Here is a 12,449-nt window from a genome sequence, read left to right as displayed (position 1 = left end):
TCCCTCCCTCTCTAGTGACTCTTGCGTGGAAGATCCACATCTTGGGTAGTCATTATCCCATACGTCACTAGCTCATGGACTCTTGCTAATTACATGAAAGAAAACATAATTTATGTAAGAACTTACCTGATAAATTCATTTCTTTCATATTAGCAAGAGTCCATGAGGCCCACCCTTTTTGTGGTGGTTATGATTTTTTTTGTATAATGCACAATTTTTCCAATTCCTTATTTCTCCAACATAGGTGTGTCCGGTCCACGGCGTCATCCTTACTTGTGGGATATTCTCTTCCCCAACAGGAAATGGCAAAGAGCCCAGCAAAGCTGGTCACATGATCCCTCCTAGGCTCCGCCTACCCCAGTCATTCTCTTTGCCGTTGTACAGGCAACATCTCCACGGAGATGGCTTAGAGTTTTTTAGTGTTTAACTGTAGTTTTTATTATTCAATCAAGAGTTTGTTATTTTAAAATAGTGCTGGTATGTACTATTTACTCAGAAACAGAAAAGAGATGAAGATTTCTGTTTGTATGAGGAAAATGATTTTAGCACCGTAACTAAAATCCATGGCTGTTCCACACAGGACTGTTGAGAGCAATTAACTTCAGTTGGGGGAACAGTGTGCAGTCTCTTACTGCTTGAGGTATGACACATTCTAACAAGACGATGTAATGCTGGAAGCTGTCATTTTCCCTATGGGATCCGGTAAGCCATGTTTATTAAGATAGTAAATAAGGGCTTCACAAGGGCTTATTAAGACTGTAGACTTTTTCTGGGCTAAATCGATTCATTATTAACACATATTTAGCCTTGAGGAATCATTTATTCTGGGTATTTTGATATGATTATATCGGCAGGCACTGTTTTTGACACCTTATTCTTTAGGGGCTTTCCCTAATCATAGTCAGAGCCTCATTTTCGCGCCGGTATGGCGCACTTGTTTTTGAGGACAGCATGGCATGCAGCTGCATGTGTGTGGAGCTCTGATACATAGAAAAGTCTTTCTGAAGGCATCATTTGGTATCGTATTCCCCTTTGGGCTTGGTTGGGTCTCAGCAAAGCAGATTCCAGGGACTGTAAAGGGGTTAAATATAAAAACGGCTCCGGTTCCGTTATTTTAAGGGTTAAAGCTTCCAAATTTGGTGTGCAATACTTTTAAGGCTTTAAGACACTGTGGTGAAATTTTGGTGAATTTTGAACAATTCCTTCATACTTTTTCGCAATTGCAGTAATAAAGTGTGTTTAGTTTAAAATTTAAAGTGACAGTAACGGTTTTATTTTAAAACGTTTTTTGTGCTTTGTTATCAAGTTTATGCCTGTTTAACATGTCTGAACTACCAGATAGATTGTGTTCTGACTGTGGGGAAACCAAGGTTCCTTCTCATTTAACTATATGTATTTTATGTCATAAAAAAATTTAGTAAAAATGATGCCCAAGATGATTCCTCAAGTGAGGGGAGTAAGCATGGTACTGCATCATCCCCTCCTTCGTCTACACCAGTCTTGCCCATACAGGAGGCCCCTAGTACATCTAGTGCGCCAATACTCCTTACTATGCAACATTTAACGGCTGTAATGGATAATTCTATCAAAAACATTTTAGCCAATATGCCCACTTATCAGCGAAAGCGCGACTGCTCTGTTTTAGAAAATTCTGTAGAGCATGAGAACGCTGATGATATGGTTTCTGAAGGGCCCCTACACCAGTCTGAGGGGGCCAGGGAGGTTTTGTCTGAGGGAGAAATTTCAGATTCAGGAAACATTTCTCAACAAGCTGAACCTGATGTGATTACTTTTAAATTTAAGTTGGAACATCTCCGCGCTCTGCTTAAGGAGGTGTTATCCAATTTGGATGATTGTGATTATCTGGTCATTCCAGAACCACTATGTAAAATGGAAAAGCTCTTAGAGGCCCCGGGGCCCCCCGAAGCTTTTCCTATATCCAAGCGGGTGGCGTACATTGTTAGTAAAGAATGGGACAGGCCCGGTATACCTTTAGTACCTCCCCCCATATTTATAAAATTGTTTTCCTATAGTCGACCCCAGAAAGGACTGATGGCAGACAGTCCCCAAGGTCGAGGGGGCGGTTTCTACTCTACACAAGCGCGCCACTATACCCATAGAAGATAGTTGTGCTTTCCAAGATCCTATGGATAAAAAATTAGAAGGTCTGCTAAAGATGTTTGTTCAGCAAGGTTCCCTTCTACAACCAATTGCATGCATTGTCCCTGTCACTGCAGCCGCGTGTTTCTAGTTTGATGAGCTAGGAAAGGCGATTATTAGTAATTCTTCTTCTTATGAGGAGATTATGGACAGAATTCGTGCTCTTAAATTGGCTAATTCTTTCACCCTAGACGCCACCTTGCAATTGGCTAGGTTAGCGGCGAAAAAATTCTGGGTTTGCTATTGTGGCGCAGAGCGCTTTGGTTAAAATCTTGGGCAGCGGATGCGTCTTCCAAGAACAAATTGCTTGACATTCCTTTCAAGGGGAAAACACTCTTTGACCCTGACTTGAAAGAGATTATCTCTGATATCACTGGGGGCAAGGGCCACGCCCTTCCTCAGGATAGGTCTTTTCAAGACCAAAAATAAACCTAAGTTTCGTCCCTTTCGCAGAAACGGATCAGCCCCAAGGGCTACGTCCTCTAAGCAGGAAGGTAATACTTCTCAAGCCAATCCAGCCTGGAGACCTATGCAAGGCTGGAACAAAGGAAAGCAGGCCAGGAAACCTGCCACTGCTCCCAAGACAGCATGAAATGCGGGCCCCCGATCCGGGACCGGATCTGGTGGGGGGCAGACTCTCTCTCTTCGCTCAGGCTGGGGCAAGAGATGTTCTGGATCCTTGGGCGCTAGAAATAGTCTCCCAAGGTTATTCTCTGGAGTTCAAGGGGCTTCCTCCAAGGGGGAGGTTCCACAGGTCTCAGTTGTCTTCAGACCACATAAGAAGACAGGCATTCTTACATTGGGTAGAAGACCTGCTAAAAATGGGAGTGATTCATCCTGTTCCATTAGGAGAACAAGGGATGGGGTTCTACTCCAATCTGTTCATAGTTCCCAAAAAAGAGGGAACGTTCAGACCAATCTTAGATCTCAAGATCTTGAACAAGTTTCTCAAGGTTCCATCGTTCAAGATGGAAACCATTCGAACACTTCTTCCTTCCATCCAGGAAGGTCAATTCATGACCAAGGTGGATTTCAAGGATGCGTATCTACATATTCCTATCCACAAGGAACATCATCGGTTCCTAAGGTTTGCATTCCTGGACAAGCATTTCCAGTTCGTGGCGTTTTCTTTCGGATTAGCCACTGCTCCTAGGATTTTCTCATAGGTACTAGGGTCCCTTCTGGCGGTGCTAAGACCAAGGGGCATTGCTGTAGTACCTTACTTGGACGACATTCTGATTCGAGCGTCGTCCCTTCCTCAAGTAAAGGCTCACACGGACATTGTCCTGGCCTTTCTCAGATCTCACGGATGGAAAGTGAACGTGGAAAAGAGTTCTCTATCTCCGTCAACGAGGGTTCCCTTCTTGGGAACTATAATAGACTCCTTAGAAATGAGGATTTTTCTGACAGAAGCCAGAAAAACAAAACTCCTAGACTCTTGTCGGATACTTCATTCCGTTCCTCTTCCTTCCATAGCGCAGCGCATGGAAGTGATAGGTTTGATGGTAGCGGCAATGGACATAGTTCCTTTTGTGCGCATTCATCTAAGACCATTACAACTGTTCATGCTCAGTCAGTGGAATGGGGACTATTCAGACTTGTCTCCGAAGATACAAGTAAATCAGAGGACCAGAGACTCATTCCGTTGGTGGCTGTCCCTGGACAACCTGTCACAAGGGATGACCTTCCGCAGACCAGAGTGGGTCATTGTCACGACCGACGCCAGTCTGATGGGCTGGGGCGCGGTCTGGGGATCCCTGAAAGCTCAGGGTCTTTGGTCTCGGGTAGAATCTCTTCTACCGATAAATATTCTGGAACTGAGAGCGATATTCAATGCTCTCAAAGCTTGGCCTCAGCTAGCGAGGGCCAAGTTCATACATCAACCATCAGGGGGGAACAAGGAGTTCCCTAGCGATGGAAGAAGTGACCAAAATCATTCTATGGGCGGAGTCTCACTCCTGCCACCTGTCTGCTATCCACATCCCAGGAGTGGAAAATTGGGAAGCGGATTTTCTGAGTCGTCAGACATTGCATCCGGGGGAGTGGGAACTCCATCCGGAAATCTTTGCCCAAGTCACTCAACCGTGGGGCATTCCAGACATGGATCTGATGGCCTCTCGTCAGAACTTCAGAGTTCCTTACTACGGGTACAGATCCAGGGATCCCAAGGCGGCTCTAGTGGATGCACTAGTAGCACCTTGGACCTTCAAACTAGCTTATGTGTTCCCGCCGTTTCCTCTCATCCCCAGGCTGGTAGCCAGGATCAATCAGGAGAGGGCGTCGGTGATTTTGATAGCTCCTGCATGGCCACGCAGGACTTGGTATGCAGATCTGGTGAATATGTCATCGGCTCCACCATGGAAGCTACCTTTGAGACGAGACCTTCTTGTTCTAGGTCCGTTCGACCCACTCCAGCTGACTGCTTGGAGATTGAACGCTTGATCTTATCAAAGCGAGGGTTCTCAGATTCTGTTATTAATACTCTTGTTCAGGCCTGAAAGCCTGTAACCAGAAAAATTACCACATAATTTGGTATATCTGTTGGTGTGAATCTGCAGGATTCCCTTGGGACAAGGTTAAGATTCCTAAGAGTCTATCCTTCCTTCGAGAAGGATTGGAAAAAGGATTATCTGTAAGTTCCTTGATGGGACAGATTTCTGCCTTGTCTGTGTTACTTCACAAAAAGCTGGCAGCTGTGCCAGATGTTCTAGCCTTTGTTCAGGCTCTGGTTAGAATCAAGCCTGTTTACAAAATTTTGACTCCTCCTTGGAGTCTCAACCTAGTTCTTTCAGTTCTTCAGGGGGTTCCGTTTGAACCCTTACATTCCGTTGATATTAAGTTATTATCTTGGAAAGTTTTGTTTTTGGTTGCAATTTCTTCTGCTAGAAGAGTTTCAGAATTATCTGCTCTGCAGTGTTCTTCTCCTTATCTGGTGTTCCATGCAGATAAGGTGGTTTTGCGTACTAAACCTGGTTTTCTTCCAAAAGTTGTTTCTAACAAAAACATTAACCAGGAGAAAGTTGTTTCTAACAAAAACATTAACCAGGAGATAGTTGTGCCTTCTTTGTGTCCTAATCCAGTTTCAAAGAAGGAACGTTTGTTGCACAACTTGGATGTAGTTCGTGCTCTCAAATTTTACTTAGCAGCTACTAAGGATTTCAGACAAACTTTGTCTTTGTTTGTTGTTTATTCTGGTAAACGGAGAGGTCAAAAAAGCAACTTCTACCTCTCTCTCCTTCTGGATTAAAAGCATTATCCGATTGGCTTATGAGACTGCCGGACGGCAGCCTCCTGAAAGAATCACAGCTCACTCCACTAGGGCTGTGGCTTCCACATGGGCCTTCAAGAACGAGGCTTCTGTTGATCAGATATGTAAGGCAGCGACTTGGTCTTCACTGCACACTTTTTCTAAATTTTACAAATTTGATACTTTTGCTTCTTCTGAGGCTATTTTTGGGAGAAAGGTTTTGCAAGCCGTGGTGCCTTCCATTTAGGTGACCTGATTTGCTCCCTCCCTTCATCCGTGTCCTAAAGCTTTGGTATTGGTTCCCACAAGTAAGGATGACGCCGTGGACCGGACACACCTATGTTGGAGAAAACAGAATTTATGTTTACCTGATAAATTACTTTCTCCAACGGTGTGTCCGGTCCACGGCCCGCCCTGGTTTTTTTTTTTTTTAATCAGGTCTGATAATTTATTTTCTTTAACTACAGTCACCACGGTAACATATGGTTTCTCCTATGCAAATATTCCTCCTTAACGTCGGTCGAATGACTGGGGTAGGCGGAGCCTAGGAGGGATCATGTGACCAGCTTTGCTGGGCTCTTTGCCATTTCCTGTTGGGGAAGAGAATATCCCACAAGTAAGGATGACGCCGTGGACCGGACACACCGTTGGAGAAAGTAATTTATCAGGTAAACATAAATTCTGTTTTTTTATGCTTTCGCACTTTTTTCTTATCACCCCACTTCTTGGCTATGCGTTAAACTGATTTGTGGGTGTGGTGAGGGGTGTATTTATAGGCATTTTGAGGTTTGGGAAACTTTGCCCCTCCTGGTAGGAATGTATATCCCATACGTCACTAGCTCATGGACTCTTGCTAATATGAAAGAAATGAATTTATCAGGTAAGTTCTTACATAAATTATGTTTTTTACAGTTCAAGGGACAGTACGTGTCTTTTTTATTGGGACATTACTGCTTTTTCTTTGGTGTGTATTCCCCCTTTGGTGGAACTGCAGCACACTACTTTAACCCCTTAAGGACCAGCGACGTACCCTGTATGTCACTGGCCTTTTTTTGGGACTTGATTGTTTTATAGCGCGGTCTTGCCACCAGCGTTGAGACTGCTCTATTCCACAAAGCCTGCTGGAGGGAGGGCATCAATAGCGTGTTCTTGCTAGACTTGTGCTATTATGTCCTGAAAAAACCCTTACCAACCAGTGACATACAGGGTACATTGTGGTGGTTAAGATGTAAAGGACCTAAACCTCTTAAGGGTTTCAGTTATAAAATTCTGATATTTCCTTGCAGATTACCACATCGGCGGCTAAGAGTTTGGGATTTTCCGTTTTAGCACGCAGTGCCTTATGATTGAATTCTTGATCTGCGGATGCGTCTACTAAGCCTACGTTTTTGGCTATTCCTTCCAAGGGGAGGACCCTGTTCGGGCCTGACTTGAAGGAGATAATTTCTGACATTACGGGAGGTAAGGGTCACCTCCTCCCTCAAGATAAAACACAAAGGGGACGGCAGAGTAATTTTTATTCCTTTTGAAACTTCAAGGGATTCTCCGCTTCCTCTTCCGCTAAACAGGAAGGGAATTATGCACAAGCCAAGTCCACCTGGAGACCCAACCAGTCTTGGAACAAGGGTAAAGATCCCAAGAAGCCTGCTGCTGCTACCAAGACAGCATGAAGGGGCAGCCCCCGATCCGGGACCGGATTTAGTAGCGGGCAGACTTTCTCTTTTTGTCCAGACTTGGATAAGAGACATTCAGGATCCCTGGACACTGGAAATCGTGTCTCAAGGGTATCAGTTGGAGTTCAAAAATTCCTTCCCCAGAGGAAAGTTTCTTCTTTCACGATTGTCTATAGACCAGATAAAACGAGAGGCGTTCTTACGTTGTAAGTAAAAGACCTCTCCTCCATGGGAGTATCTTGTCCTGTGCCAATATAAAAACAGGGGCAGGGATTTTACTCAAATCTTTTTGTTGTTCCCACAAAAGAGGGAATGTTCCGACCCATTTTAGATCTTTTCTGGACGATATTCTGGTCCATGCGTCGTCTTATCAGCTGCCAAAGTCTCATACCGACATTATGTCCTTTCTAAGGACTCGCGGGTGGACGGTGAATCTAGAAAAGAGTTCTCTAATTCCACAGACCAGGGTTCCTTTCATGGGAACTCTAATCGACTTTCAATCCATGATGATCTTTTTGATGGAAGTCTGAAGGTTACAGATTCTGAATACATACCAATCTCTTTGGTCCAATCCTCGGCCATCAGAGGCTCAGTGCATGGCGGCAATTGGATTGCTGGTAGCTGCAATGGACATCATTCCGTTTGCTCGTTTTCATCTCAGTCCTTTACAACTGAGTATGCTCAGACAATGGAATGGAGATTATGCAAATTTGTCTCCTCAAATAGATCTGGATCAGGAGTCAAGGGACTCTCTTCATTGGTAGTTGTCGCTGGATAATCTGTCCCAAAGGATGTGCTTCCGCAGACCCTCATGGGTGATAGTGACAACGGACGCCAGCCTAATAGGATGGGGTGCAGTCTGGAATTCCCTGATGGTTCAGGGTGTGTGGGCTCGGTCGGAGTCTCTTCTTCCCATCACCGTTCTGAAGTTGAGAGCAATATTCAATGCAATTCAGGCTTGGCCTCAGTTGGCTTTGGCCAACTTCATTAGATTCCAGTCGGACATCATCACAACTGTGGCTATTAATCTTTAGGGAGGAACAAGGAGTTCCTTAGCAATGACAGAAGTATCCAAGATCATTCGGTGGGCGGAGACTCACTCTTGTTATCTGTCAGCAATCTACATCCCAGGAGTGGACAACTGGGTAGCAGATTTTTTGAACAGACAGACGTCTTATCCGGGGGAATGGGATCTCCATCCGGAGGTCTTTGCCATCCTGATTTTCAGGTGGAGCAGACCGGAGCTGGATCTTATGAGATCTCGTCAGAATACCTAGCTCCCGAAATACGGATTCAGGTTCAGGGATCCTCAGGCCGAGCTGATAGATGCCTTGGCAGTGACTTGGTCGTTCAACCTAGCTTATGTGTTTCCGCCGTTTGCTCTCCTGCGCCGGGTGATGCTTGAGTCAATCAGGAGAGGGCTTTGTTGATTCTCATCGCTCCTGCGTGGCCTTGCAGGACTTGGTATGCCGATCTAGTGGACATGTCCTCTCTGCCGCCGTGGAAGCTTCCATTGAGGCAGGACCTTCTCATTCAGGGACCCTTCCATTATCCAAATCTAATTTCTCTGCAGCTGTTATTAGAAAGATTAACCATAAAATATGGCGTAAATTTCTTTGTTGGTGCGAATCCAAGGGCTACTCATGGAGTAAGTTTAGGATTACTAGGATTTTATCTTTTCTCCAAGATGGATTGGAGAAAAGATTGTCAGCTAGTTCCTTAAAGGGACAGCTTTCTGCTTTATCTGTTTTGCTACACAAACGTCTGGCAGATATTCCAGATGTTCACTCTTTTTGTCAGGCTCTGACTGGAATCAGGCCTGTGTTTGGACCTTTTGCTCCTCCTTGGGGTTCTGTTTGAACCTATGCATTCCATGGATATTAAATTGTTATCTTGGAAAGTTTTTTATTTTTTGTTGCTACTTCTTCTGCTCGCAGAGTTTCTGAGCTTTCGGCATTACAATGTGATTCTCCTTACCTTATTTTTCATTCCGATAAGGTAGTGTTACGTACCAAACCTGGTTTTCTTCCTAAGGTTGTTTCCAACAAAAATATTAATCAGGAAATTATTGTTCCTTCATTGTGTCCTAATCCTTCTAAGGAGTGTTACATAACTTGTATGTGGTCCGTGCCCTGAAGTTTTACTTGCAGGCGACTAAAGAATTTTGTCAATCATCTTCATTATTGTTGTCTTTTCCGGGAAACGTAGGGGTCAGAAAGCTGTGGCTACCTCTTTCTTTCTGGCTGAAGAGTATCAACCGTTTTGCATATGAGACTGCTGGACAGCAGCCTCCTGAAAGAATTACTGCTTATTCTACTAGGGCTGTGGCTTCCTCATGGGCATTCAAAAAAGATGCTTCTGTTGAACAGATTTGCAAGGCTGCAACTTGGTCGATTCTTCACACTTTTTCCAAATTTTACAATTTTGATACTTTTGCCTTGTCCGAGGCTGTTTTTGGGAGAAAGGTTCTTCAAGCAGTGGTGCCTTCCGTTTAGGTTCCTGTCTTGTCCCTCCCTTTCATCCGTGTCCTATAGCTTTGGTACTGTATCCCATATGTAAGGATGAGATCCGTGGACTCGTCATATCTTGTAAAAGAAAAGGAAATTTATGCTTACCTGATAAATTTATTTCTTTTACGATATGCCGAGTCAACAGCCCACCCTGTCATTTTCTAAGACAGGTCTTTATTTTTGTTAAACTTCAGTCACCCCTACACCTTGGCTTTTCCTTTCTCTTCCTAACTTCGGTCGAATGACTGGAGTGGGAGGGAAGGGAGGAGCTATATATACAGCTCTGCTGTGGTGCTCTTTGCCTCCTCCTGCTGACCAGGAGGAGATATCCCATAAGTAAGGATGAAATCCGTGGACTCTTCATATCGTAAAAGAAATAAATTTATCAAGTAAGCATAAATTTCCTTTTTTATAAGAAGGTCTTTTTGTTATTGTGCTTCATGTAGATCTTACTTTTAAGGGTTTCTAGGTGTTGAATCTTAAGGTTTTTAGAATGTCTGTGTCCTGCTTCATGTTAAGGAAGTATTAAACTAACCGCACAGCTTTACTTTAATTCTGTAAAGGTGCAGTGTCTTGATCCTCAACATCCTATGACTTTATTGCCAGATCTTCCACACCTACAAACTCAAACTGTAACCTTTTTAGTTTTGTTTTGAATTAGTGAATTAATGAAAAATTCTCCCAGAAAATGCCAGGCAACTGTTAAAGAATGGATGTAATCAATAATATTTCTCTGAGCTATTTGATTGCAAAGTTATTCATCTTTGTCTATTGTGCTGTAACTGTTCTTGCTTTGTAGTCCCACAGAAGAGGATCGTCTGTATTTGCTGGAAAGTATGGCTTCATAACACTACGTGATCTCTTCAGATGGGCTGATAGATACAGGTTATCTGAGCAAACTGAAAAAGACTATGACTGGCTTCAACATTTAGCAAATGATGGTATGTATGTATTTGTTTATATTTAATTAAAGGGACAATTTACACCTTATTTATCTTAAAGTCTTACCTTAGATTAAACTGCTAATAGCCGCCTGCACCCCTTTCTATATCATGCAGCAGAAACGATGAAAGTTATTTGAATATTATTTCTGGCCACTTTGAAATGGCTTTCAAGCACCACCCACTGATGACATCACAATCTGGACTACATCTAGGCACACTGCAGAATAGCAATGACAGTCTGTTGAAGCCAACTAGTGAACCTTTTGTGATTGGATGCCATATACAACCCAGATTGTGATGTCATCAGTGGGTGGAGCTTGTAAGCCATTTCAATGTGTCTAGAAATAATACTAATTTGAAAATAACTTTTGTCCATTCCTGCTGCATGATTTAGAAAATGTGCAGTAGGCTATTTGCAGCTTAAACTAAGGTAAGATTTTAAGATGACTAAGGTGTAGACTGACCCTTTAAAAGCTGCCTCTTTAACTAGTTATTGGAACACATTCAATTTTTTTTTCCGGCAAGGATTCATGCTTCTGGCTGGCAGAGTAAGGAAGCAAGAAGAGGTGGATGTTATTCAACAAGTCATAGAAAAGCGCTTTAAAAAGAAAATTGATCTGCAGACTCTGTTCTCCAAAGGAAGTGTAGAGCGCCAGTTAAGTGAGTTGCAATTTTGTTTTTGTTTTTTGGAATGTAATTAAAAAAAAGCGGTAAATCAGAAAATTAGTCTTGTAAAGATCTATTTTATTAAATAATGATACACTTGCTAACCTAATAAGCATCCCTGAACAATAGAGGGCCAGTTAGAAAACATTTCAAATATTATACCAAGCTGATAGCAAATTTATTATCAATAACAATCCTCTCTATGAAAACCTGTCAAAAAATATAGGAAATGTAAATATAATTCAGTATATAATAGCAGAAAGCATATATTAAACTATTGTGATCTTGTTGTTTAAAGATATCAATTTTTTTTTTTAAATAACTTTTTTCACGTTGTAATTCCTAAATGGACACCTAAGTAAAAATTAATTTCTTTCATGTAATTAACAAGAGTCCATGAGCTAGTGACGTATGGGATATACATTCCTACCAGGAGGGGCAAAGTTTCCCAAACCTTAAAATGCCTATAAATACACCCCTCACCACACCCACAAATCAGTTTTACAAACTTTGCCTCCAAGGGAGGTGGTGAAGTAAGTTTGTGCTAGATTCTACGTTGATATGCGCTCCGCAGCAAGTTGGAGCCCGGTTTTCCTCTCAGCGTGCAGTGAATGTCAGAGGGATGTGAAGAGAGTATTGCCTATTGAATGCAGTGATCTCCTTCTACGGGGTCTATTTCATAAGGTTCTCTGTTATCGGTCGTAGAGATTCATCTCTTACCTCCCTTTTCAGATCGACGATATACTCTTATATTTACCATTACCTCTACTGATTCTCGTTTCAGTACTGGTTTGGCTTTCTACAAACATGTAGATGAGTGTCCTGGGGTAAGTAAGTCTTATTTTCTGTGACACTCTAAGCTATGGTTGGGCACTTTATTTATAAAGTTCTAAATATATGTATTCAAACATTTATTTGCCTTGACTCAGAATGTTCAACTTTCCTTATTTTCAGACAGTCAGTTTCATATTTGGGATTATGCATTGAATTATCATATTTTTCTTACCTCAAAAATTTGACTTTTTTCCCTGTGAGCTGTTAGGCTCGCGGGGGCTGAAAATGCTTCATTTTATTGCGTCATTCTTGGCGCGGACTTTTTTGGCGCAAAAATTCTTTTCCGTTTCCGGCGTCATACGTGTCGCCGGAAGTTGCGTCATTTTTTGACGTTATTTTGCGCCAAAAATGTCGGCGTTCCGGATGTGGCGTCATTTTTGGCGCCAAAAGCATTTAGGCGCCAAATAATGTGGGC

The 12,449-nt window shown here is 42.8% G+C and overlaps 1 protein-coding gene across 1 annotated transcript in view; it reads left to right on the top strand.

The window, feature by feature from the left end:
* MDN1 (midasin AAA ATPase 1) overlaps positions 1-12,449 on the top strand; it is a 1,255,339-nt gene that overhangs the window by 294,912 nt on the left and 947,978 nt on the right. Inside the window, 2 exon segments of the mRNA XM_053710546.1 lie at positions 10,390-10,531; positions 11,060-11,194. Coding sequence (XP_053566521.1) covers positions 10,390-10,531; positions 11,060-11,194 — 277 coding nt within the window.

Source organism: Bombina bombina, chromosome 4, assembly GCF_027579735.1.
Source record: "Bombina bombina isolate aBomBom1 chromosome 4, aBomBom1.pri, whole genome shotgun sequence".
NCBI lineage: Eukaryota > Metazoa > Chordata > Amphibia > Anura > Bombinatoridae > Bombina > Bombina bombina.
This window is presented reverse-complemented; position numbering and strand designations above follow the sequence as displayed.